The sequence below is a fragment of the Sceloporus occidentalis genome, unplaced genomic scaffold (genome assembly GCF_023333645.1).
Source record: "Sceloporus occidentalis isolate IW3139 unplaced genomic scaffold, rSceOcc1.0.p SCAF_3, whole genome shotgun sequence".
Lineage (NCBI taxonomy): Eukaryota > Metazoa > Chordata > Lepidosauria > Squamata > Phrynosomatidae > Sceloporus > Sceloporus occidentalis.
In genome coordinates, this window is record NW_028316983.1 from 125,086,766 (window position 1) to 125,114,565 (window position 27,800).

Below are 27,800 nucleotides of genomic sequence, written 5' to 3' on the forward strand. Positions count from 1 at the left end.
TGTTTCAGAAAAAATAACCAAGAATCATACATCCTCTTAAACAATTTACAAGTTTATTTGGCATAAGCTTTTGTGGACTATCTATTTCAATCAGATTCAAAAGACACTAAACAAAACAACAATATGATGTGAAAGTAACTCTTACTGTGTAATCTGAGGAACTGGATGGCCCTTGCGGTCTCTTCCAACTCTATGATTCTATGAGAAAGTGATCAAGAACTGCACACTTCAACAAATTCAGATCAGATGTATCCAATGAAATGAACCATACTTACAAAAAGCTTATGTCAAATAAAACTTCTTAGCCTTTAAGGTGTCTGAAGACTCTATAATATTCATAATGACCTGTTACAGACTGCCAAAATAAAGCTGCTTCGGGTCTCTTTGGAAATATGCTATTTAAATGATGTATGGGTCCTTAGAGTCCGGAGGTTGCGCCAAAGCCACACTCCATTCCTAAGCACCAGAGTCCAGCTTTGGTGCAGCTTCCGGATTCTTAGGATGCATGCATCATTTAAATAGCATACCTCCAAAGAGACCCCAAGCAGCTTTATTTTGGCAATCTGTAACAGGCCATAGATTTAATACTGTTTATACCATACCAGGGTTGGCTTGGCAATAAGTGACTGGATGTTAGAAACAGTCAATCTATTAAAGCCATTCCATGTGCCACTGGATGTAGTTCCCAATTACCTGTCAAGCTTTGGCCAGTCAGCATCACCAATGTCAGGCCAGGTAGATTAATGGTGTGCCTTGGCATAACGCAGCTCCCTCGGTCTCTCTCCTTCAAGGAAGGCTTTAGAGCTGCCTTACTGACACTATACAACCAGATTAATTTTGCTGCCCAACCCTGCCTTGTCCACTGCAGCTCCCACAGTATACACCATCATTTCAGCCTTATCTGAAAATATAAAGATATAGATGTGTTAAGTCTGTAGAATCGGTATGTAGAATAACTTTGAATAACCTTTAAAATATATTTTGAGTTTTTTCATACTTGCAAAAAAAGGAAAGAAGCCTTTCATTTTGTAGACTTACTGTGCCTATAAAACATTACATATATCAGTAGACAATTTGATGGATATTGGTTCAGTTTGCATTACTCTGACCGCATTATTTCATAGCCTGTGTACATAAGACATAAACATATTTATGTTGCCACTTTATAGCTGTATTATACAGTGGGCTCTTGTGATCCGCTGGGTTTTGGTTCAAAGATCCCCCGCGGATAACAAAATCTGTGTGTGCTCATGTCCCATTAAATATAATGACATAGCAAAACGGTGTCCCTTATACAGTATACTGTAAAATGGAGAAACCAAGGTTTGATACTTGAATCCGTGTATAAAAAAATCCGTGTACATTTTTTAGTATTCTGTACATTTCATATAGAAATATATTTTGCGTAGAAATATTTTTTTCTTCTAAGCCATTTCTGATTCCTGTCTATTTATGTAAAAATACAATTATGTGATTTCACGTCTATTTTCCTAGTTTTTAACAGCTTAACTGAAAGAGAAGTTGGCAGCAAGAGCTTTCCTAGACTAAGCCTAAATGCATCTGAGGATGTAGGCTTTACTTCTGGGGCTGGAGAGAGTAGAGAAGCCTTGCCATCAGAGGGAGTGAGGCCTGCCAGCAACATCAGGCCTGAACTCGGAAGCAGAGCCCTCCCTGCGGTCCCTCTGCCTTGGTCCAGGCCTTGGAGGGAGAGAAGAACCGCTGGAGCTGATACCGTTCCCTTCTCCTTTTGCGTCCTGCCTTTGAGGTTGTCAGCCTGAGGGCAGGGGCCCATTTCATCAGCCGCCCCGAGAGAGAGACATTGTGGCTGAAGAGTGGAGTAGAGATGCTCCACATAACTAGGAAACGGGCATCTTCCCGCTCCGCTGCCGATCCTCGCGGTGTCCCTCTGTGTGCTTTGCCTAGAGACCTGCTTCTCCAGCCCTGGCTCCTTCATGCTCTTGCCGGTCCTGAGGCTGGTAAAAGATTGCAGCCAGGCGGAAGGAAGGAAGGAGGGAACTGGAGACAGGCGCCCGAAGACTCTCTTGCCCAGACAGAGACGCTGCGCCAGGGCTGCAGAAACAGGCCCCCGGCCTGGGCCCCGTGGCCCTGGCTGCGGAACCCTGGGCGGCGGGTTGTTGTAGGCAGGAGTGGCCCACAGGGAACCGTGCTCCTCTGCGGAGGGCCGTTGGGGAAGAGTGTTTCGCGGGTCCTTGGGGCCAGGTGGCCGGCCAGAGAAGCGCCAGGAAGACGCTCTGCTGGAAGAGGGCCAGGCAGCCTGAAGCACCCCCAAAGCCTGGGCCTTCCCAGGGGGAATCCCCGCCGAGCGGCACTGGCCCCGTGCTCCCTCCTCCGGGCAAGCCCTGCCCCTTGCCTTGGCACCTCCCGCCTCTTGGGCCCAGAGGGCGCCTGCCTGCCTGCCTGCCACACACAAGGGCCCTCCCGCGGCACTCAGCCAGACTGACTACCTCCCGCCCGCACTGCGGAAGCAGCCCCGGCTCCGAAGCGGGCGCGGGGCGTTGCGTCACTGGGGCCGCGTTCTGATGACGTCACCGAGGGGCGTGGCGTGCCTTGGCCCCGCCCTCTCTGCCTGGCCCTGCTGCGGGAGGGGCGGATCTGAGGAGGAGCAGGAGGAGGAGGAGGAGGAGGCGGGTGCCTTCCGCTGGTGCCGCCCGAGGGATGGCGTCCTCCTCGGCGTCCTCCTCCTCGCCCGGGGCCGCGGGGCTGCTGGAGGCGGTGGGGCGCCTGTGGCGGGTGGAGGCCCCCCTGGGGAGCGGCTCCTCGGCCGCCGTCTTCCAGGCGCGGTGCCTGGGGGAGCCCCGAGCCCCTCCGGCCGCCGTCAAGGAGTTCCTGCCGCCGGGCTCCGGCTCAGGGACCCCCGGCGAAGGCGGCGGCGCTGGCGCTGGGGACTACGGCTTCCGCAAGGAGCGGGCCGCCCTCGAGGAGCTCCGCGGGCACCGAAACATCGGTGAGGAGGAGGAGGAGGAGGAGGAAGGGGCTGGGGAGCTCTTTCAAACCAACCGAGGCTGCGTCCACACTGGAGAAATGACCCGGTTTGGCACCGCTTTAACTCGTTGTCTGTCTGGCTCAAGGCTATGGGATTCTGGGAGTTTGTTGTGGGCCCAGAGCGGAGCTTAAGGAAGGAAGGCCCCGCAGAAAACTCCAACTCCCAGAATTCCATAGCAAAGAGTTAAAGCTGTGCCAAATTGGATTATTTCTCCAGTGTGAATCTGGGGACAAGACACCAGGTCCCCACCTTGGAAGCTAAGCAGGGTCAGCCCTGGTTAGTACTTGGATGGGAGACCGGCAACAATACTGTCAGCTCCGTTGCAGAGGAAAACCACCTCTGAGTACTCCTTGCCTGCGGAAAGCCCTGTGAAATTCATGGGGTGGCCATGAGTCGAGAGGGGTCTTGGAGGCACAGACGCCTAGCAGTCATTAACAACAGCCAGAGCCCAGCAAGAGGTGCCGCCCTGCCTGCCCTGGGTCATCCCTGAAGAGCCCTGGGGCCAATGAAGATTTTCATGCTGGTGGAACACTACTAAAACGTTTAGGAAGCATGCGTAGGTGAAAGCCTGACACACTTCCTAAACATCAGGGAATCGTCCCCTCACCTCCAGCGTCCCTCAACCATTTCCCATTAACACAGGGCTGCTCCCCAAACGATTCAGGGCTGCTGGAGGTGAGGGGACAGTTCCCTGACGTTTAAGAAGTGTGTCAGGCTTCCACACATGTGCGCTTCCTAAACATGTTGCTGGCCTTTGGCCAGCGCTTACCCCACAGTGAGCACTGCACTGTACATCTTCTATGCTGAAATGGCCCATCTCATCATGGACGCAATCTCAGTGACAGAATTTATATCCAGGGTTGCCAATTTCTGGGGGAATTTCAAACTTCCCGCCCAAACAGTGGCCAATAGAAGGTGATCAGGAAGTCTGGATGAAAAACTACCAGTCCTGCCCCTTTTAGGCCTTCCCATAGTGTCTTGCCCTGAGAGTCCCGCCCCTTTTAGGTCTTCCCATAGTGCCTTGCACTGGGAGTCCCGCCCCTTTTAGGCCTTCCCATAGTGCCTTGCCCTGAGAGTCCCGCCCCTTTTAGGCCTTCCCATAGTGTCTTGCCCTGAGAGTCCCGCCCCTTTTAGGTCTTCCCATAGTGCCTTGCACTGGGAGTCCCGCCCCTTTTAGGCCTTCCCATAGTGCCTTGCCCTGAGAGTCCCGCCCCTTTTAGGCCTTCCCATAGTGTCTTGCCCTGAGAGTCCTGCCCCTTTTAGGCCTTCCCATAGTGTCTTGCCCTGAGAGTCCCGCCCCTTTTAGGCCTTCCCATAGTGTCTTGCCCTGAGAGTCCCGCCCCTTTTAGGTCTTCCCATAGTGCCTTGCACTGGGAGTCCCGCCCCTTTTAGGCCTTCCCATAGTGTCTTGCCCTGAGAGTCCCGCCCCTTTTAGGCCTTCCCATAGTGTCTTGCCCTGAGAGTCCCGCCCCTTTTAGGCCTTCCCATAGTGTCTTGCCCTGAGAGTCCCGCCCCTTTTAGGCCTTCCCATAGTGTCTTGCCCTGAGAGTCCCGCCCCTTTTAGGTCTTCCCATAGTGTCTTGCCCTGAGAGTCCCGCCCCTTTTAGGCCTTCCCATAGTGCCTTGCACTGGGAGTCCCGCCCCTTTTAGGCCTTCCCATAGTGCCTTGCCCTGAGAGTCCCGCCCCTTTTAGGCCTTCCCATAGTGCCTTGCACTGGGAGTCCCGCCCCTTTTAGGCCTTCCCATAGTGCCTTGCACTGGGAGTCCCGCCCCTTTTAGGTCTTCCCATAGTGCCTTGCACTGGGAGTCCCGCCCCTTTTAGGTCTTCCCATAGTGCCTTGCACTGGGAGTCCCGCCCCTTTTAGGCCTTCCCATAGTGCCTTGCACTGAAAGTCCTGCCCTCTTTAGGCCTTTCCATAGTGGCTTGCACTAGAAGTCCCGCCCCCTTTAGGCCTTCACATAGTGGCTTGCACTAAAAGTCCCGCCCCCTTTAGGCCTTTCCATAGTGCCTTGCACTGAAAGTCCCGCCCCCTTTAGGCCTTTCCATAGTGCCTTGCACTGAAAGTCCCGCCCCCTTTAGGCCTTTCCATAGTGCCTTGCACTGAAAGTCCCGCCCCCTTTAGGCCTTTCCATAGTGCCTTGCACTGAAAGTCCCGCCCCCTTTAGGCCTTTCCATAGTGTCTTGCACTGAAAGTCCCGCCCCCTTTAGGCCTTTCCATAGTGCCTTGCACTGAAAGTCCCGCCCCCTTTAGGCCTTTCCATAGTGCCTTGCACTGAAAGTCCCGCCCCCTTTAGGCCTTTCCATAGTGCCTTGCACTGAAAGTCCCGCCCCCTTTAGGCCTTTCCATAGTGCCTTGCACTGAAAGTCCCGCCCCCTTTAGGCCTTTCCATAGTGCCTTGCACTGAAAGTCCTGCCCCCTTTAGGCCTTTCCATAGTGCCTTGCACTGAAAGTCCTGCCCCCTTTAGGCCTTTCCATAGTGGCTTGCGCCCCCAAACAAGAAGTCCCGCCCCCTCTTCTGGGTAATTTGGTGCCATTCTGGAGAACCAATCCAGGAATTTTCTTCAAGGGTGATTGGCAACACTGCTTATATCAGTATCGGAGAGGGTAGTAGGTCAATAGGACCTTGGTCAGTGATGGCAAACCTTTTAGAGACCGAGTGCCCAACTCAATGGCGTTCCCACACAGGATCTCACCTGGTTTCAGGGGTAGGACATTTCAGGGGCGGCCTTCCCCAGAGACAGAAACTACTGGGGCAGGACTTCCCCAGAGACAGTTAAAGGCACAGGAGGGCAGGGGAAGAAGACGATCGGGTGCCCATTCCTTCAACTGTCTCTGCATACCCTAAGAGTGTCATAGAAGGCACATGTGCCATAGGCTCACTGTCCCAGACCTAGGTTGTCCTGTAGCTGCATATGACTTGGCTTGCTAGGTCTGTGTGCAGTGTCCCAACATGAGGTGGTGTTTCCTTTCACTGTTGTGGCCCAGATAGATGTTGCCAGTGACAAAAAAAAAATTGTGAGAATTTTAGATAGACGGTGGAATATAAATATTTTATTAAATAAATAAATAATCACAGAACCATTTCAATAACATGAAAGTTTTATTTGTCACTATCTAAGATAACATTGTTCTTACTTTCCCTTTGTCAGTTTTACTTCGACCATCAATGTTAGGAGTTAAGAGTGTGGAAATTCACTTCCACATTAGAAGGCTAGCTTCTGAGAAGAAACAGAGCGTTTTTTTCAGTTCTTGAGTAGACAAAAGCTATAGCTCAGCCCATGAACTCTAGCAGAAGGTCTTGGAAAAACTCAAGCTGGTATCTTCCAGACATGTTTGCTTGTGGGATTTGCTAAAGTGCTATCAAGAGAATTGCTTCTGAAGGTTGATGGTTCTATACTGTACGACTCCTGCCAATAAAATGGATATTTTCTGCTTGTAGTGACCCTCTATGGTGTGTTTACCAACTGTTCTTCTGCCAGAGGCCCATCATACTGCCTTTTATTAGAGCTGCTGGATGTCAGTGTGTCAGAGTTGCTTGTGCATTCCAGTCAGCATGGCTGCTCCATGTGGATCACCCAGCACTGTGCCCGAGACATCCTGGAAGCCCTGGCATTCCTCCACCACAAAGGCTATGTGCATGCAGACTTGAAGCCACGCAACATCCTCTGGAGTGCAGAGGAGGAGTGCTTCAAGCTCATCGACTTTGGACTCAGCTTCAAGGAAGGGAATCAGGTTGGTCACACCACAATAAAATCTACAGGGATCCCTTGGTATCCGCTGGGGTTTGATTGCAGAAGCCCCCATGGATACCAAAATCTGTGGATGCGCAAGTCACATAAAATATAATGGCATAGTAAAATGGCATCCCTTATATAAAATGGCAAAATCAAGATTTGCTTTTTGGAATATATCTAATTAAAAAAAAATTCAAGCCATGGATGCTTGAATCTGTGGATATCACGGCCTGACTGTATTAAGCATATTTTCTGAGTTTTCCTTCCTTAGTGGCAAGAAACTCATCAGAGAAACAAGAATGATACAGAAAATAAGTCGGAATCTTTAGGTTGACCTGACATTTAAATGTACCTGCACCCTTATACTTTTGCGTTTGCTACCTTTTTCCTTTTGAACAAGCTTGCAGAACTTGGTGGACCAAAAAGAGTGCATAAAGCACAGAGGAGAAAAAACTTTCAGCTCTGTAACAAATTCTTGTTCTTATCTGTAAAACTACCTGTCTTCATCAGTTGGAATCAGGAAGTCTTTGTTTCCTCTTTTCAGATTTGTGCATGCATGTGTCCTTTCATTGAAACATATAATGAGTCATTTACGTGAATAAAGAAACAAATAACCTCAACCAATTTTCATCACTGTTGACCACAATAATGGCCCTGTTTTGCAGTATTTATCATGTGCCCAAATACTTTGAAATCACCGTTGATTTCATCCTCATTTTATTTCTACTAGTATAGTGAACTGAGTTTGATAGCTGATCGGAATATCTCTTAACTTCATGTCTGGATCTGATAACCCGATCTGTTAGTTCAAAACTGTGCACCAAATTAGTCCAAGTGCAGATGTTAAAACTGAAGAATTTTATGTTCATTTGATTAGAAGTCATAAGTGTGAAAGTCTGATGAGTTAAGGGTAAATAGCTGCAGGATGTAGTTGTATCCTGTGTGGTAGTATTCTTGACATCTCTGCTCATAATCCATCACCCACTGTACTTTTATCTTCAGTGGTATCCTGGACCAGAGACCACTGATGATGATAGGTCATATGTCTTTCCTGAGAGAATGCTCTTATTGCTCAGTCTAAATGTCCTGAAATCTTTAGGGCTGAGTGTTGTCTTCTGTTTTCTCTTTGCAAAGATGTTGACATGTTCAATCAGATATCTTGAAGTGAGGAGTTAACTTGATTCCTATTAATTAACGTTGAAATATTCTACCAGCAAGTAGACCATAAACTTCCCATCATCTTGCAATAATCTATAATGGTGAAAGTACAACATTCACATGAAGCTGCTGGGATTTTATTTGAGAGAGTGTATTTCTAAAATAGGTTCTTTAATAAACTGTTGAGAGTAGCTAGAGACATGCACATGTTGAAGCAGTTTAAGTAAACTAAAGTAGTGGAAAGAGACAACAATGTAAGGCTGAAAGAACAAAATGATATTTGATTATAATTTGCAGTCTAAAAATGCTCTTGCTTCCCCATAGGATGTCAAATACATTCAGACAGATGGGTATCGGGCTCCTGAAGCTGAGCTGCAGAACTACTTATCCAAGACAGGAGTGCAAGGGGGAACTGAATGTACATCTGCTGTAGATCTTTGGAGTCTTGGAATAGTATTACTGGAAATGTTCTCAGGAATGAAACTGAAGCATGTTGTCCAATCTCGGGAATGGAGGGTGAGTCTCTTTCCAATAATTTTGCAGAGAGATTTGTCACCATTTGAAGGTTTAATCCCCAAATTCTTTTAATTTTGACTACAGCTGCTCTTCAGCTTTTTAGAGAAAGCAATGCCTTATGTGATTCCAGTTTTAATTGTCATATAGGTGAAACACTAAGCCAGATGGACAACTTTGTTAGGCCTGGGAGCCAAACATTTGCCTCTCAATACCCATCGTGAGATGCACCAGGCCCAGAAATACTGAAAAGAGATACATTTAAAATAGCTATGAGTACGCAGCTTTATTTTGGCAGTCTGTAAGGGGCCAAAGAATCAAACCTACTTGCTCTTTCCACTTGGAAAAGCCTGCAGTGTGTGCATATGTATATGACATGGTGCTATTTGAACAGGGAACTCCTACACTGGAGGAGAGCAATACAGATGGCTGAAGAGAGGAGAGGAGAGGCTCAGCAGATTTTAAATGGGATGTTTTTAAGAACAGATGAAAAATACTAAGCATGTTTCAGTATCATTGCTAATGTAAATATGTATTATATTGTAATTATTATCCTGACTTAGAGATGGGGACCTGGCAGTAATATCTAACTGTACCACAACCTCCTCAATCTCTGTTTGGTCTAGCTGTTGGGAGTAAAAATGTGTGTTTCCTTGTCAATGTTGTTTTCTTTCCTTTTTATTTCTTCATCTCCTTTCTAGGCAAATAATTCTGCCATTATTGATCACATTTTTGCGAGCAAAAGTGTGGTAAACTCTGCCATCCCAGCTTATCACCTCAGAGACCTCCTCAAAAGGTATGATGCTCCAGGTAATATGAAAGGAGAATAGCTTATGCAGTGTTTTCTTCTGCTCTTGCAGCTCCAGGCCAGCCTTGTAAATACAGTGCACCTATGAAGTAAGCTACTTTCCAAGGTTGTTAAATTGTCATCCTTGAAAGTGTGAAGAAGTCGTGTGGTCCACTAGAGGGCAATAGTGTAAATAGAATGTATGCCATTGCATTCTCACATCATCTTCAAAAACTATTATCAAACCAATAATCTTTGCTAACAAAAAAAAGTTTACATTACCAATATCAACTAAATTGCCTTTTGTGTTCACTAACAATTAACATGGTTAATCTTCCAGGCTCTGTGAGTATTCTTGCCTCACTAGTGAGCAGGAGAGACAAGGGCATTCCTTCTCTGTTCTCAGACTTGCTTCTCTGATCATTTTACAAATTGATTTTGAAGCTGGCAATTGAGCTCATTTTATTTACATGTTGTAAATGTGATTTAAGTGTTTTTACTCTTTTAACTCTGTTTTTAATACTACTGATATTTACTTCTCTTTCAACTTTTGTAATCAATGTTTTAACTGTTTTTGGTTTTTTTAGCTATTGTAAGACACCTTGGATCCCATTTGGGGAGAGAGATGGGATATAAGTGCAATAAATGAATAAATAAGTAATAAAGAAAGAAAAAACATCTATTTCCTTTTTAGGCCCAATTTCTTAAAAAAGATAGAATGGCCATATTAGTATATAATTAATAATAATAATTTGTTTTATTTATATATCGCTATTCCAAAGATCATAGCAGTGAACAGCAAGTAAGCTAATTAGCAAGTAAGCTAATTTGCCCCCAACAGTCTGGGTACTCATTTTAGCCACCTCGGAAGGATGCATGCCTGAGTCGAGCTTGGGCCCTTTTGCTGGTCTTGAACTTGCAACCTTGTGGTTTTGAGTGAATGGCTGCAGTACAGGCATTTAACCATGTTTCATCAACAGTCATAAGTTGTTCCAAAAAAGTATCACTAGATCACTCAAATGCTGCAAAATCAGCTTGGAAGTATCTACTTGATTTCATTTTTGGTCAGCATTCAAACATTTTGGCACTCACCTGGTCGACAGCTTCTGCATAGTCAACTGCTCGTTAATTATAAACCCATTGCATCCCCAGGATAGTTCTAGCGTCTCAGCAATTGTTTTAGCTGAGATTTGCAAATCTGTCAAAATCATGAACATGCTCAACAATTTCAGGGGTTGACACTGTTGAAGGTCTCTCAGAGCTTGCTGCATCTTTGGTCTCCAATATCCTTAGGTGAGCGATCATGTTCTCCTGGAGTTTGTTATATCGTTGGCCCTCCTTGTCCATGGATTTTTTTATTTTCAAGTATTAAACCTTGATTTTCCCATTTTATATAAGGGACACAATTTTGCTATGCCATTGTATTTAATGGGACTTGAGCATACACAGATTTTGTTATTCACGGGGGTTCCTGGAACCAAACCCCAGAGGATAACAAGGGTCCACTGTATTCCTGGGCTGCAATGCCCACTCCTCCAAAGTGATGTGGAATATAGGAGTGTTTCGGCAAAGAGTGCCTTCAGAACTATAGACTTTCCCCCTTCCCTACTGTCATTCCCTTCTACTTTTGTGTCTTGTCTTTTTTAGATTGTAAGCCTGAGGGCAGGGAAATGTCTAATTAACAAATTGTAAGCCGTTCTGATAGCCTTGGCTGAAGAGCAGGGTATAAATATTATTATTATTATTATTATTATTATTATTATTATTATTATTATTGGCATACCTCAGTTAACAAAGCCCCTGAGAAAGAAGCTGCTTTATGCAGTCCTTTTACATCACAGTCCCCCCTCTCCACCTCGTCCTCTCTCTGCCTGGAGGTTTGGGGTTTTTTTTGGTTGGTTGGTTGGGTCTTTTGGTTTTTGGTTTGTTTGTTTTTAGGAACATCAGCATTGAGAGGATGGCGAAGGAGGACTGGGAAAGCATACATTCAGTGTCAGATTGCAGCAGTATGCCTCCATTTTAAAAATTGTAACAAAGCTTGAGCTGGGAAAGAATCAAATTCTGCTCCATCCAATCCTACTGTTGCTGTACGTTTCTGCACACAGCAGGCCTGAATACCGTAAAGGCACCAGATCCTGATTGATCTTGGAAACTAAGCAGGATCAGCCCTGCTTAGTACATGAAAGCGAGATTTCCAATGAATTACAGGGGCTGAAGGCTACATTTCAGAAGAAGGAACTGGAAAAACCACTTCTGAAGATTCTTTGCTTAAGAAAATCTTATGAAATTCATGTGGTCATCATAATTTGACAGGTGACACGCACACACACACACAAAGTTAATGAAGTTACTTTTAATTAGTGAGGGCAGTCTAGTGGTTGCATCTGAAAATTTAGTGTGCGGCTTTAAGGCTGTTTTACCTCTGATACATTACTGTAACTGTGTATGAAAAAAATCAGTGAGCAACAAATAGTCAGTTTTTTATCTCTTTCCTTCCTTTATTCTGTGGTTTCTGGAAAATGTTGTCTTGCCTTGCAAGGTACAGAGCTGTGATTGTATTCATTTTTGATTTTACTGTTCGTTCTCTGGACTTTGTTACACTGAATTTTACTGTAAATTAAAGGCTGCTATTCTTTTCCAGCATGCTTCATAATGACCAAGAGAAAAGAGCTTCTGCTGCAAAGGCCTTATGCAGTCCCTTCTTCAGCATCCCTTTTGGTAGGTTATAAATATACTTCCAGAGTCCAACCCTACTTTCAATTAACTTACAGCCAGTGTGACCAGGCTAAGAAACAACAATTCAGATTTTTTTTTTCATACGTAGAGACAGAGTACTGAACATAACTGGCAAGATCTCTTTATGTGTGAGATGTAGTAATTTTAAAAATTAGAACATTTAATACTCAGAGACCAACTTACTGTTTATCTGTGATACAGTAATGACTTTGTCCTATAACTCTGCTATTTGAATAGCTCCCCATATTGAAGATCTGGTGATGCTTCCAACTCCTGTGCTAAGATTACTAAATATTTTGAGTGATGCTTCTCTTCAGAGTGAAGAAGAATTTGAAGGTCAGTGCACTACTGGTTTTCACATAACTCATTGTAAGAATACACTGGGAAATGTACTTGTGGTATTTATGTGATAAGGAAAAGACCATATTTGCCATTCCAGAGAATAGAAGGACTGGGGAGAAAAACCTGCCTCAAGATAGCTTCGAGAGACATGTTAGTGCAAATGCACACATTTACACTGGGCAAACTGCACAAATGATGTCAATGCAAGAATATTTAAGAATCACATATGACATGATCATATGATTGAGTTAGGTACTGTACAATATTTTTGTACCTAATACTTTTTTTTGATAAATCAATATTTTTGATAAATCAGTCTGTAGAAGAGTACTCTTCTTAGAGGAGGCATGGGGGTTTTATTGACAAGAGAGTGGCTCCATTAAAATAAGAAAGGAGGGGCACGTGATTGCAAGGAAGGATTGATGGGAAAGAAGTATGTTTGAACTCATGTAGATTCTCACTGTCAAAAACCACCAACTGAGCACAATTCATATCCTGGAGTGAGAATTAGTAGGCAAGGGAAAGATTAACCACACTTCTGAATTATTTTAGCGTGTGAACGTCTGTGTTTTAAGAACTGGCAGAAGTAATCTCAGCACCCCTGGCTATAATCTTTTAGAATTTCTGAAGAACAAGAGAAGTCCCAGCAAACTGGAGGAAGGCAAACATTTGCCCGCTTCCAATTTGCTGGGACTTTTCCCCATCTTCCAAAAGGGAAAAGAAGACCCAAACAATTAATGCCCAGTTAGCCTGATATCAATACCAGCAAAGATTTTAGCATATCATTAAACAGATGGTCTGTCAGAATTTAGAAAGTAATGTCATAATTGCAAAAATTCAACATGGGTTTATCACAAACAAGTCATACCAGACTTACCTCTTCTTTTAATAAAATTACAGTGGACCCTTGTTAACACAGTCTGTGGATGCTCCAGTCCCATTAAATATAATGACATAGCAAAATGGTATCCCTTATAAAAAATGGAAAATCAACATTTGATATTTGAAATTTATACTTTTTCTGAACATTTTCAAACTGTAGATGCTTGAATCCATGAATAAAAAAATCCATGTATAAGAAGGGCCGACTGTACCAGCTTGGTAGATGAAGAGAATGCAGTAGATGTAGCATATCTTAATTTCAGTAAGACCTTCGATAAAGTCCCCCATGATATTTTTGCAAGCAAGCTAGTAAAAGGAGGGCTAAATGATAGTACTGTTAGGTGGTTTTATAATTGGTTGACCAGCCAAATCCAAAGGGTGCTCACCAGTGGCACCTCTTCATCCTGGAGAGAAGTGACAAGTGGGGTTCTGACATCTTTATCAGTGACTTGGATGAAGGAATAGAGGGCATGCTTATCAAATTTTCAGATGACACCAAATTAGGAGGAGTAGCTAAAAGCACAGAGAACATGATCAAAATTCAAAATAACCTTAATAGATTAGAAAGCTGGGCCAAAACTAACAAAATGAATGTCAATAGGGTGAAATGTCAGGTACTATGCTTAGGCAGAAAAAAATGAAATGCATAGATGGGGGACACCTGGCTTGACTACAGTACACGTGAAAGGGATCGAGAAGTCCTAGTAGACCACAAATTGAACCTGAGTCAACAATATGATGTGGCAGCTAAAGAAGCCAGTGCAATTCTAAGGTGTATCGATAGAAGTATAGTGTCTAGACTGAGGGAACTAATAGTACCACTCTATCCTGCTTTGGTCAGGCCTCACCTAGAACTCTGTGTCTAGTTCTGGGCACCACAATTCAAAAAAGATGTTGACAAGTTGGAGTGTGCCCAGAGGAGAGCAATCAAGATGGTGAAAGGTCTGCAGACTATGCACTGTGAGGAGCAACTTAGGGAGCTGGGTATGTTTAATTTGGCGAAGATAAGGTTAATAGGTCATATGATAGCTCTGTTTAATTATTTGAAAGGCTGCTGTACTGAAGATGGAGCAAGTTTGTTTTCTGCAGAGAATAGGACCTGCAGCAATGGATTCAAACTATAAGGAAGAAATTTCCACCTCAGTATTAGGAAAAACCTCTTGACAGTAAAGAGCTGTTCAACGGGAACATGCTCCCTCGGAGTGTGGTGGAGTCTCAGCAGCCCCATGCTGTAGCCCCATCCTTCAGCACAAGACTGCATTCCAAATACCTGCCAGCCATTCAGCATCTCAGCTTTGTTCTAATTGCTGGTAAATTTTAATTAAGAGCAAAGAAAAGACGTTTTCTAAATTGGTCAGAAAATGATAAATGGATTTTTTGTGTGTAATAGAAACACGCTGGGAGTTTAACTCTTCTACTAAAAGGAAATTAATACTACCATAATTGGAAGGGCCACTGAGTTTAAAGCAGTGTTTCCTAAACTTTGGTACACCAGGTATTTTGGACCTCAGTTCCTATGAGCCCTAACCAGCATAGCCAACAGTCAAGAATGCTGGGAGCTGAAGTATAAAACATCTAGAAGACCAAAGTTTAGGAACTGGTTTAAAGGATCCCCAGCAGGAAGCTCTCCAGCCTCTTTTTGAAGACATCCAAAGAAGGAGACCCCACCTCCCCCCTGGGCAGTTGGTTCCATCGCTGAACCACTCTTCCTGTCAAGTGCCTTCTAGTGTTCCATCAAAATCTATCCTCCAGTAACTTAAAACCATTAGAACTGGTTCTACCATTTAAGACTGCAGTGAAGTAGTTAGTTGAGTCTTTGAAGAGAATCAGAGAATTGTAGAGTTGGAAGGGCTGTCCAATCCAACCCCCTTCTGCCATGCAGGAATACATGGAGCTGCATGTCGGGGCGGAGCTTTCGGCCGAAGGGAAGGGCTTGGGCACCCGTCCCAGGCCCTTCCCTTCAGCCGAAAGAGCTCCAAGGGGCCCTTTCGGCCGAAGGGAAGGGCTTGGGCAGGCCGCCTCCTGGGCTCCCCCACAACCCTTGCGGCCCCAGGCCTCTCTCTCTGGAGGGAGGCCTAGGGCCGCAAGGGCCAAGAAGGAGCCCACGGAAGCGGCCTGCCGCCTCCGCAGGCTCCCCCACAGCCCCCATGGCCCCAGGCCTCTCTCTCCACATTAGGGATATGCCATCCCTAAGCGGCGGTGGCCTTGGCAGCGGGCTGGGGCCGATCCTGCCGCCTCGCCGGGCCGGATCTGGCCCACGGGCCAGGGGTTGCTGACCCCTGCTCTATACTCTATCCAGTACACTTAATTGCCTGTTATAAGTACAGGTTGAATCTCCACTATGCAAAATGCTTGTGACCAGGAGTTCTTTGCATTTCAGATTTTTTCCCATTTTGAAATATACATAATGAGATATCAGAAATGGGGCCCAAGCATGACATGCATGTATGTTTCATATATCCCTTATAACCATAGGCTGAACATAATTTTATACGTCATATTTTTAGTAATTTTGTGCATGAAACAAAGTTTGTGTACACTGAACCCACAGAAAGCAAAGGTGTCACTATCTCAGCCACCCGTATGGATTTCAGAATTCCAGGTACGGGATACTCAGTCTATAAATTATTAGTTTTCTTTCTGCTTCCACAGATATAGTGGATGACATAAAAGAAGAATGTAGCAAGTATGGCCAGATTGTTTCCTTGTTTGTTCCTAAGGAAAGTCCTGGCAAAGGTCATGTAAGTAAACTGGCAATTTGAGGTGTTTGTGTGATTCAGTTTTAATATAATGCTCTAATGACTGTTGTAATTTTATAGCAATAAGCACACTCTGCCTTCAGAAAGCATCTGTCATAAACAACTTTATGTTCTGGTTGTCCACAGGTAATTTTATACACTGGTTTTGAGAAGTATCTGTAAATTGTGTTTGCATACCAAAACCTTAAAATATATTCTTCATATGAAGGGCTGGTTCCATGTAATGTACTGTATTTGCATGTAGAATTTCAGGTGGAAATTGTGTAAAGCATATTCATCATAGCAGCTGTTCGATGGAATGAAATCTTGTCTCATGTGTCCATCTTAATAAGGATATTAGGATATAATCTGAAAGCACATAAAGCAGAAACCAAGGAGAACAGGAAAACAGAAGCTAGTACCTTTTCTTGTACAACCAAAAAACAAAATCAGCACCCACCTCAATTACAATATCCCAAATAACAGAACAGTGGAATAAACTAACGGAACTTTTTTTATATATACTCATAAAACTATGCTACAAGCTTAGATATATATTAAAGAAGCTCACGAATTTTGGTATCATATAATAATACAATTTAACAAATTGCTATTCAAAATTCTTCAAAAAATCCTCCACATACAAAGTTGACTTCAAATGTGTGAAAGATTCCTATTTAGTCCTGAAAACAGATGAAATTAAACCAAAATACTGTTTATTCAAATAAACAATTTAGCAACAGCATACAAATAAAATAGATTTTTTTCTTTTTCACAAATATTTATTTTCTTGAATAACTATTTGTTACATTATATTATCATATGATACCAAAGTTTGTGGGTTTCTGTAACACAGCTTGTAACATAGTTTTATCAGTATAAAAAAAGTTCTCATGGGCGGGTTACAGACCACCATTTCGGACGTCCTCAGGACGTCCCAGTTTGAAAAAGGGGTGTCTCTTCTAGACGCCCCTTACCCTGTTACGGACAGAGTCCGTAACAAATGGCGGTGGCCGTTCCACACGGCCACTGCCATTTTGACGTAACGGACGCTCTGCGTCCACACATCGTGCGGCAGAAGTGACACCGCGAGTGCGTGCTTTGGCACTTGCGGCGTCTCTTCCAGGTTGCCGGAAGGAGCACGATTTTCGCGCTCCTTCTTTGCAGTGCGGAGGAGTCGCGCGGTTTGACTGCTGCGACTCCTCCGTGCTGCACCTGGCAGCAGCCCGAGACCGCCCCTTTTGGGCGGTCTGTAACGGGCCTTAGTGTGATATTTTTTCTTGTACAATGGTCATTTCTTTAAATTCTGTCAACAAGAAGATAGCAAAGAGAGGGCCTCTAATTTCCTGAGATGGGGAGCAACTACTGAGAATAAAGTAAAAAAAAAGTTATTGTTTTTGTCAGGCACTTAGCAAACAAATTCTTTAGGCATTATATATTTACCGTGAAACAAGAATAATGCAGTGAAATACAAGCAAATATCCAAAAATACAGTGATTACTGCAGCGATATGATAAAAAGAGGAACAATCAAGACAGTGAAAATGTAATGAAAAGCCAACACACTAAAATAAGATGCAAAATGAGGACCTAAAATCAAGCACAAAATAAATCAGTAGTTAAGACTACAGTACCAACATGTAAAAAATTAACATAGGAAAGATTCAAAAGACTGTGAGAACAAAGGAGTCTTAACTAGCGGCAACACAAAAAGTTGGCAGCATCTGCTTTGTAGACTTAAGTTAACTTCGTCAGATGCATTTGGTAGCTATGAAATTTTGATAGGGAGAGCTCCACAGTAACAATTCATCCAATAAAATAGATACAAAGGCTAAAAAAAGTATAGCAATTCATCGACATAATTAAATTTATCAGTAAAACCTCATACACTGATTTTGTTGGCTCAAATAGTTTTCATACAGTGGATAGAATGGGGTTTATTAGAAAGAATTTGAATGAATATACAGTACATATATCCATTTTTAAGCCATGTGTCCTCACTACTCGTCCTCCCCCACCCCCCCACCCCCAAGAACCAGGGAGGAAATAGGGATTTGCTATTCTGGGAGGGTTCCAGGAACAGTAGCTTTCAGTGTGATGAGACTGGCACCACACCAGCCAGTTTCCCATCCCTAATACTGGATACTGCAATTTCAGTGTGATGAGGTTCACCTCCACAACCCAGTCACCACCACCCCAAAGTTCAAAAACTAAAACGAAAAGTGGTCAAGTTTTTTTAAAAAAAACTTTTCAGGCTTGGTGCAGGCCCAGGCAGTTGCAGTAGGCAAAAATGTGGCCCCAGACCTGCCAAAGTTGCCATTCCCTAATGCTGGATGCCACATCAAAATAGTGTTAGGGCACATGATCCTTGAGGTTATTTCCAGTTCTTAAGAACAATCCTACAGTATGATTAAGAGTCACTGGACACCAGGAACATCAGTCTGGCATGCAGTAGTTGTATATGCCAACTAGCCTTTGCACATGGCAACCTTACTGGAAAAGAAGGATGGTTACACTTTTCTTGCAAAGAATTAGAGTGGGGGTGAATTTCTACCATGTGTTTTAAATTTATTTTGTTGTCAACTTACTTTGGTCTGTTGCCTGATAAAAATGCAAAGATTAAATTTCCTCCTGTTTTCCCCCCCAGGTTTTTGTAGAATATGCAAATGCTGGTGATTCCAAAGCTGCCCAACAGGCACTTACTGGGAAGAGATTCGATGGCAAGTTTGTTGTGGCTACATTTTACCCACTGAGTGCCTATAAGCGGGGGTACCTTTACCAAACTGTGTTTTAGTCTCCAGCAACTGCAGTCTGAAGAATTGCATGTATCCAAAGCAGCCTAGCTTTGCTTGAGTGTCTCCTAAAGATGAGATTCATCCATGTCCTCTTTCTTTCCCATTTTGTTATTTGCCGGAAAGGCCCAGGTGTTTATATTTTGCTGCATTCAAAAGCTGCTGCCTTCCTCTTTCGCCTGTGGTAATCAGAATAACATGAAATGGATTTCTGAGATTTAAAGCAAAAAAAAAAAAAAGTTCAGTGTAAAAGAAAGAGAGTCTTAAAATGTATGACAGTGAATTCTGAGCCACCAAGCACTGAAAGGTCAAGGTTTCGAGTATTGCTGCTAGTAAACATGACTGGAACTTCTCACAGTGCTTCCCCTTGGCAGAGAAACAATATAGAATTGGCTTTGCCTGTTATAGAGGACCAAGACTGCCAATTCAAGCTGTGTTTCTATACCTTCACATGTTAGACATGAACCTGTAGAGCTGGCTTTGCAGAAAATTTCAACAGCATCATTAGCAATAATGTTACTCTCCCACTAGAACATTCAAGTACAGGATTGTTGCCCTTAAAAGCAGGACATGTTGTGATATGGTGGACTTATTCAGATGCATTTGTCTATCCAGCTGAGACTGGATAGTAGCCCATGAGCATTTCCATTGCACTGGTAACTTGTAGTTATTCCCTTTGATCTGTGAAACTCTTTTCCTGGGAAAAAGGCTAGAACTGAGTGAATGTATCTCTCAGCTACTTGTGAAACTATGGTAGTCAGTAAAAGCTTAGCTCTCATATACTCAGAGAGCAGTATTATTTTAAAGGAAATACTTGTTTATGCAGAGTTATGGATATTTGGAATTCGGATCAATTCTGTCTTTTGTTCTGAGCAGAATGTGGGCTCATAGCTAAATCATCCCTAACTAGTAAAGCAGGAGCGGGCTCCAGAATGGGAGGGAATGGATCCACTTTCATGGGCCTGATGATGTCTGTCATAGTCACAGTCTCTAATTCATCAGGTCCCTGGATAAATTACTGCTTGTGGCTTTTCCACCTTTCTTTTGCTTCTTCTCTCCTTTCTGGGTGGAGAAAGGGAAGAAGAGCAAAGTGCTCCCAGCCATCGCTTGTCAGCCATGCCTAAATGCTGGGATTGAAGCTCAGCCAGTGTTAGCCTGTGCCCACAGAGCCCATGCTCTGTGCCCTGTTTCCAGGTGAGAGGGTGAGCAGCATGCCAATCATTGCTAGGAGAAAGGTGAAATATAAATTAAATAAAAATAAGTAGATAAATGCTTCTCTCCATAGTCAGCAGGTGGTGAGGCCAAACTGGGAGCCTCCATGGGTCAGATTCTGGCCCTTTGAGGCCCAGAGGAGGCCTGTGATGAGGAGTAGAGCCATTCACTGTAGCTAGATCTGCCTTTTTATACCCATTAGCCTTTTTGTGTGCTCATAAGTACTTGTCATGCTGCACCTCAAGCCAAGCTGGCTTTGAGAATCATTTAAAAGCCAAAAGTAGATTCTTCATTGTAACATGTAAGCCTTTCATCCAGTCTTTTTAAAAATCTCAGCATTTTATTATAAATTATTTGTTTTCAAAAACTGTTGAAGTGGTCAACTTGTGGTCATTATGTTATTGGGGCTTCAGTTCCCATTACTGCTATTCAGCATAGTCATTGTTGAAAGTTGAAGGTTTCAGTTCCATAACTGCTGGAGAGTCATAAGTAGCTTAACCCTGTTTTAGATGCTTCACTGACTGATTGAGTAAAATGAATGTTAGAATCCCCACCAACTAAGGAATATTTGGTTGTAGGAAATAGGGCTGAATGTGGTTAAGGTCTAGGAGTTACAGTGAGCTCTTAATATCCACTGGGTTTGGATCCTGGACCCTCCTGGGATACCAAAATCTGTGGGCGCTCAAATCCCATTATATGCAGTGGTGTGGTACAATGGTGTCCTTTATATAAAATGGCAAAATCAAGGTTTTGGATTTTTTGGATTTTTTAAAAAATATTCTCAATCTGTGAATGGTTGAATCCATGGATGAAGGATCCGTGGATACAAAGGGCCAACTGTACTTTATCAGATTTTTTTAAAAAAATTATATACAGTTGGCCCTCTGTTTTCACCATCCCCATGCAAATGGAGGCTTGCGCATATTCAAGCCTCATAGGCTTGAAAGGGGTGCACCCCCGGGCACTTCATTGGAAACAATGGATGTCGCCCCTCCGCAGATCCAAGAGTTAGGAGGAGGCGACTATATATGCATCCTTATTTATAATTGATGTAACTTATCTTACCTTCCATAAAAACAGATTATGGTACCTTTCTGTGACTTCTAGTTAGTCAGACTTTCATTAGGCTGAGAAAGATACTTTGGGTTCATTGCCACTATTGCTCAGCATACTTACTTACTTACTTACTTATTTATTGGTGGCACTCAGAAGCCAAGAGTCTCTCTATTGACTTGCTGGTAACAGTGGCATTCAGATGTTGCTGAACTGCAACTCCTATCATCCCTCATCATTGACTACAGTGGCTAGAATTACTGGAAGCTGCAGTCCAGCACCATCTGGAGTGTCAGAGTTGCACATTGGAGACCCCTTATCAGCTGGAAGTTGAAAGAACAATCAGCCAAGACAAGAGCCTCCACATTATTTTGCCTGCATTGTATGTTAGAAGTACTTTTGCCCTCTAGAGACTGGTAATGCCCAATATTTTCAGTTAAATTCATTGCTTTGTAGAGTGGAAAAGATCAGTACTGCTTAGACATTGATGCTTATTCATAAACACGTCGGATACAAACATGCATTCCTACAAAACAAATACATGCATGTTGGTTCTAGATAGATATTCACCTTCTCTGAAGCCAAAACAAAACGGAGAGAAGGATGAAGCAATCACAGTGAACATGTAGGTGAGAAAAGTGTTCAAGATGAGGAGAAAATACAGACACAAATCTAACAAGCAGCTGCCAGGAAGCAGGAAAGATGGTCTGCCAGAACCAAAGGAGTAGAACAGGATCATCAGAAACAAACATAATCTTCCTCATAGTCACTTTTGCACTTTTGCAGCCATTCTTACATTGGACCAACAACATTTGACTGGTTTTTATTAGGTAAAAGGGGATGTCATGTTGGTCTGGTCTAGTGGTGTTATGGCTTTAGTCACATGAACTTGTGCTGCTAATCCTGTCAGAAGATGCCAGAGTGGAAGGGTGGTAGCCTAGCCACTGGAAGAGTTGGGTTGTAATTCAAAATTGCAGATCAAAAGCTCAAGAACTGATTATTTTATATGAAATTTAAGATTCAGATAATATTGAATGTGCCTATTGAGTGTGCATGTGCATACTCATTGAACTCCAACATTTGCGTTAAATAGTCATGGACCTTTTCAGTATACATGATGCTAGGTCAGGTTGATCCTTATCACAAAGTATGAGACCCTTTCTTCAAAGGCAATGGCTATTAAATATAAATCTAATTTATATTTTCTCAATTGTACCTGTTCTGGCACTTTGGATCAACTCATTCAGGTACCACTCGATTTCTCCTATGGCTGTGCTTGCTTTATTGTGCTTGTTTTTTGAATTAGCAAGAACACACTGTAGAACTGCTGCTATATTATCTTGTCAGGGAGCCAGAAGATAATGATTCTGTTTAACCGCTAATATATGGCTTTGGACATCCCAGCAACAGATCTAACCTGGAGTCCCCTTTGCTCTCTGTTATCCTCCCTCTCTCTGTCCTAAGAAAAATAGCACTGCCCATTTTACTTTGACTGTTCCTGAGTTTTTACATTTTGTGTATTTGTTTTTGTTTGGGGGTTTTGGCAAACTCTTCTGTGATCAAACGTCTTCTGTTCAGACTGTTTAAGGAGATCTGCTGCTTTGTGTAGTAGTTCTCAGGTTGGGGAGCAGCTGCTTGAGAAAGAGGACAAAAGTGCAATTTTAATTAAAGGAATAAAGATTTGTTCTGATGTTGGAAGTAGTGTCGTTTGTTATCCAAGCTACCCTCACTATAGATGTGGTTGTGAGGATGGAGTCAATGCTGCATTTGAACTGAGTGGAGTGGTGTTTGTCCCAGATCCTTGGCTTGTCGTATTATTGGCACACACGCACCCAAAAAATCAACCTTTCTGTGTCTATTGTATTTCATGGTATTCAAAGCATGTTACATATTTTGAGTTGTAGCTGACACGATCTGCCTTCTCCAAGTGCAGAAACCAAGAGGGTAGGGATATATTTAGTAGAAAGTTGTTGCTATCCAACCTAGGAGCGCTGAATGATGATCGAATTTGTGGAGTAAGCCTGGATGCTTGCAAACTTCTTCCCTAAAGAAAGATAACCTCCATGGGGAAAATGTGCTGCTCTCAAGTAGGTGGGGGATCTTCTCTTGGTGAATGTTACATGTAGAAAAGTTATAAGGAGCGTGTCCCTCCATTTACAAATATGGTTGTGCATACTTGCAGATTTGAAAAAGGCTTGTGCTTGCAAAGGAAGGGGATGTCTTAGAATGGTGCGTGAAAATGATTTCTATTTAAGCATGAGGGAGATTGCATTTTCCCTGTGTATTCTGTAAAACAAGTTGATACCCTTTATACATTGAAAATATGTGCACAGAAGGGTGTGGGTAGAAGAGAGAAAAGTGCCTGGAAAACATTTTTCCTAGTGGAACATGACTCTCAGAATCATATGGTTGGAAGGGGCCTCATGGGCCATCAAGTCCAACCTATTACTCAATGCAGGATCTCCAGCTAAAGCATCCCCAGCAGGTGGACATCCAGCCTCATTTTGAAGACATCCAAAGAAGGAGATAGCACCACTCTAGGTTCCATGGCTGAACTGTTCTTACTGTCAAGATTCTTCTAATGTTCAATGGAAATATCCTGTAAGTTAAAACCATTAGACCTGGTCCTACCTATAGGACAGCAGAGAACAAACCTGCCCTCTCTTCTCTGTGGTAGCCTTTGAGATATTTAAAGAGGGCAATGATACTACCCCTCAATCTTCTCACCAAGCTGAACAAGCCCAGCCCCTTCAACCTTTCCTCATATATTTGTTCTCTATGCTTCTTATCCTTGTTGCCCTTCTCAGAACTTGCTCCAACTTGTCTATATTATTAAAATGAGATGCCCAGAACTGAATGAAGTCCTCCAATTAAGGCCTGGCCAGCGCAGAATATAGTGGGACTATTATTTCCTTTGGCTTGGAAACTGCTTGTATGTATGCAAGCATTTGTCTTCTCTAGTGAGCATCATACTGCTGGTTCATACAATTTACAGTGGGCCCTCGATATCCATGGGCTTGCCATCCATGGATTTAACCATACACAGGCTGAACGGGCACATGCATGCTGACAGACATGTGTCACACCTGCCATTAAAATCAATGGGATTTGAGGCCCTAGTTATTTTTTATCCACAGCAAGGTCCAGATATGTGTTCAACATTAATCCCTGACTGCTGAGTGATGTATGGGGGGGATCTTATACCTGTGCATTTGGGTTTTGTGACCTAAATGTAAAATTTTGCATGTTACAGTTTGAGGATTGCACTATGATTCTGGAGAAACCGAGCTTAGCCCACTGAATCCCACTGAGTGACCTTGGGCAAGTCACATTCTCTGACCTTCACAGAAGACCAAGGCAAACCCTCTCTGAACAAATCGTGCTGTGAAACCTCTGTGATAAGTTTATCTTAAGCGTCGTTATAAGTCGGAAATGACTTGAAGGCATACACCAGAACAACAATTCTAATGAAATTCATTTTATTAATTTCTACCCAATTGTCTAGTTCCCACGGCAAGGCCTCCTTGTTTTGGACCCAGCCGGCCGGCTAGGCCCCGCATGGCTCTTTCCGCCGCTGAAGGAGGCCTCACTGCAGCGAGGCCTCCTTCTTTGGGACCCAGCCGGCTAGGCCCCACACAGCAGAGGCAGCAGTGGGGGAGAGGCCTTGTTGCAGTGCTGGCCTCCCTCCCGGGGCCCAGCAGATGGCACTGTAGGCCCCGCCCCAAATTCCCTCCAAGCTCAGCTAGGCCTCGCATGCCGCCACTGCTGCAGCACTGCTGGCGCAGGACTCAGGTGGCAGGAGCCAGGACAAGCTCCTAACCTGGGCCAGAACATTCACAAATAGCTAAAAAACTTGAATGTCCCGGGAGAATCCGAGATATGGCAACTCTAGATGGGGGACACTTGGCTTAACAAGACTACATGTGAAAGGGATCTAGGAGTCCTAGTAGACCACAAGTTGAACATGAGTCAACAGTGTGATGCGGCAGCTAAAAAAGCGAATGCAATTCTAGGCTGCATGTAACAGAGGTCTAGATCAAGGGAAGTAATTGTACCACTCTATTCTGTTTTCATCAGGTCTCACCTTGAATACTGTGTCCAGTTCTGGGCACCACAATTCAAAAAGGATGTGGACAAGCTTGCGTGTGTCCAAAGGAGAGTGACAAAAATGGTGAAGGGTCTGTAGTCTACGCCTTATGGAGAGAGACGTAGGGGTAAAACAGACAGCCCAAAAAGGACGGATTGGAGTCGCCTTGGAGTTTCTTGCCCTGGAGCGCAGCGAAAAGATTTGTGCTGCCCCAATCCACCTTGCCACTGTGGTCCTGGACAACACTCTGAAAAGAAGTATTTTTTTCAGAGTGGCTTTTCAAGGTTGGGAGAGTTTCTGGATGGCTTGGGGACGTGTGATCACCATGCCCTCAAGCCACCCAGAAGCAGTCCTATTATGCCATCTGTTTCGCCCATTAGCGAGCTGGTTATATTTAGCCCGAAGAAGAGATAGTTAAGATTTATATGATGGCCTTTTATTTTAAAGGGTGTTATATTGAGGATGGAGCAAGCTTGTTTTCTGCTGCTCCTGCGAATAGGACCCGGAACAATGAAAGCAAACTACAGGAAAAGAGATTCCATCTCAACATTAGGAGGAACTTCCTGACAGTAAGGGCTGTTTGAGAGTGGAACACACTCCCTCGGAGAGTGGTGGAGTCTCTAAACAGAGGCTGGATGGCCATCTGTCGGGGATACTTTGATTGAGAGTTCCTGCATGGCAGGGGTTTGGACTGGATGGCCCTTGTAGTCTCTTCCAGAGGTTTCACTCCTCCACTGCGCGGGGCCTAGCCAGCTGGCTGGGTCCCAAAGAAGGAGGCCTTGCCATGGCGAGTCCTCCTTCAGCGGTGAGAAGAGCCGCGCGGGGCCTAGCTGGCCCACCGGATCCCAGAGAAGGAGACCGCCGCTGGGCTCCAACTGGCTGGGCCCCAAGAAAATAGAGGAGGACGCCACAGCTTAGTCTCACAGGTAAGATCTCTATTTTTATTCAACTTCCTTAAATGTATTTTATTATGTTTGTTGTTGTGTGCTTTCTGTCTAGGAGGAATGTTTTCTGTAAATAAGGATTTATATTAATTGTTTTAAAAATATTATTTTTGGTTGTGTATCCTACATTCTTGAATATCCTACATTTTGTGCGAAATTTGTCCTACAGTTTGTCCTACATTTTTTCTACATTTTGTCCCAGTTTCGTGGTGGCAAATTATGGCTACCCTATCCCCATCCTGTATTATGCATTTCATTTTTTTTTTTCTGCCTAAGTGTAGTACCTTACATTTCTTCATGTTGATATTCATGTTAGTTTTGGCCTAGCACTGCACCCAGGACAGAGCCCTGTGGCACCCCACTGGTCACTTCTCTCCAAGATGAAGAAGAGCCATTGCTGATCATCCTTTGGGTTCAGCCGTTTAACCAACATTAGGGGAAGGTAATTACAGTTAAACATAACAATTTCTAATGGTGAATGGTCAAAACTTTGGAGATCTTCTCCCTTTAAATCCAGATCAGCTTCACTTAAAGAATGCTCCTTGAAATTGATGCATTAATGGCACCTTACTCCAGTTAAGTTAGCAAGAATTACAAACAATATGGCTCACAAGTCATGGAGGGGTTGTTATTGTATATTTTTACACATGTGGTTACATTGTGACAATTTAGCCAAACAATTAGACCATAGAAAAGGAAGTAATGAATGGAGTATGAATGGCAGAGGCTATATGTTTGGTAGTTATCTGAATAGAAGGATATAGTGTTTTGTTTGAATTGATTGTATTGTAAGTAGGCAATTTGTATGAATGTGAATGAATTGTAAACTGTCTTTGGTTGCCGTATATACTCATCTATAAAATTTATGCCCAAAAATTGACCTCAAAATCCCAGGTCAACTTATTTACGAGTCAGTATGGTAATATGATCTCAGCTGTTTCAGATTTCCCCATGTAGTTGGGAGAGAGTTTCTTTTTCTCTTGAACCAAGCAGAAAGAGTCCTGGGTGCTTGATTGCTGTCAAACAAACAAACAAACAGAGTCTCTCTCCCTCTCCCACCCAAGCTTACCACTGCTGTCTGGGAAGTCAAGCGTGAAACCAAAGTTGAAACACTGAAGCAAAAAGCCTCAGGTAGAGTCCCTCTTGCTGTGTACACACATACACACACTAAAGGAGCCTCCAGATTTTACCCTTAACTTATACACAGGCCATGGCAAAATCTATAATTTGGCTCCCAAAACCTGCCCTTGACTTATAGTCAAGTATATACAGTATATGGTTTTTTTAAAATTTTTATGGAAACATTAATAAAACATTTAAAAAAGAAAATGTAATTCTTTTTCATCAATTTTACAAACACAGTGGCTGACACCTGTAGCACTAGGAATGACAACTGGAAGCTGGATTTGCAAACTTCCATCCATCTACCAGCCATTTTGTGATATACACATAGAGGCGTAAATTCTTGTGTTAGTCTTGAAAAGAGCAGATCCATTGATTTAATTCTTCTTATAGAAGTTGACTCACTATTCAACAATTTATTGAATGAGTCTACTCTAATTGGGACTAACCAAGTGGAGGAGGATCCATGGCCAGATCCCGAGGAGATGGAGGACCAGAGGAGAGGGCCAATGAACCTTGACAGCCCCCGCTGCCGCCGGGCCCCCAGCAGCCAGATAGAGGGAAGGAGAGGAGGGGAGGAGAAAGGAAGAGGATAAGGAAGGATGGAGGGAGGGAAGAAGGGAAGAGGTATGGCTGTGAGAGGTTGGAGGGACCCATGGCCAGAGAGGCCAAGCAGCCAGGCTGTCAAAACAGGC

General features: G+C 43.7%; 1 protein-coding gene across 1 annotated transcript; it reads left to right on the plus strand.

Moving 5' to 3' along the window:
- Window positions 1–2,634: 2,634 nt before the first annotated feature.
- Window positions 2,635–22,650, plus strand: UHMK1 (U2AF homology motif kinase 1). The gene is made up of 8 exons (XM_089516076.1): window positions 2,635–2,965; window positions 6,446–6,738; window positions 8,223–8,414; window positions 9,113–9,207; window positions 11,840–11,916; window positions 12,172–12,270; window positions 15,811–15,899; window positions 18,543–22,650. Exons 1-8 carry the CDS (start codon window positions 2,677–2,679, stop codon window positions 18,687–18,689), a joined length of 1,281 nt encoding a protein of 426 aa, XP_089372202.1. The 5' UTR covers window positions 2,635–2,676; the 3' UTR covers window positions 18,690–22,650.
- Window positions 22,651–27,800: the final 5,150 nt, after the last annotated feature.

Coding starts and splice junctions, on each gene's coding strand:
- UHMK1 (XM_089516076.1), top strand. CDS start 2,677: ATGGCGTCCTCCTCGGCGTCCTCCTCCTCGCCCGGGGCCGCGGGGCTG. Junction 6,739..8,222: donor GCTTCAAGGAAGGGAATCAG/GTTGGTCACACC, acceptor GCTTCCCCATAG/GATGTCAAATACATTCAGAC. Junction 8,415..9,112: donor TCCAATCTCGGGAATGGAGG/GTGAGTCTCTTT, acceptor TCTCCTTTCTAG/GCAAATAATTCTGCCATTAT.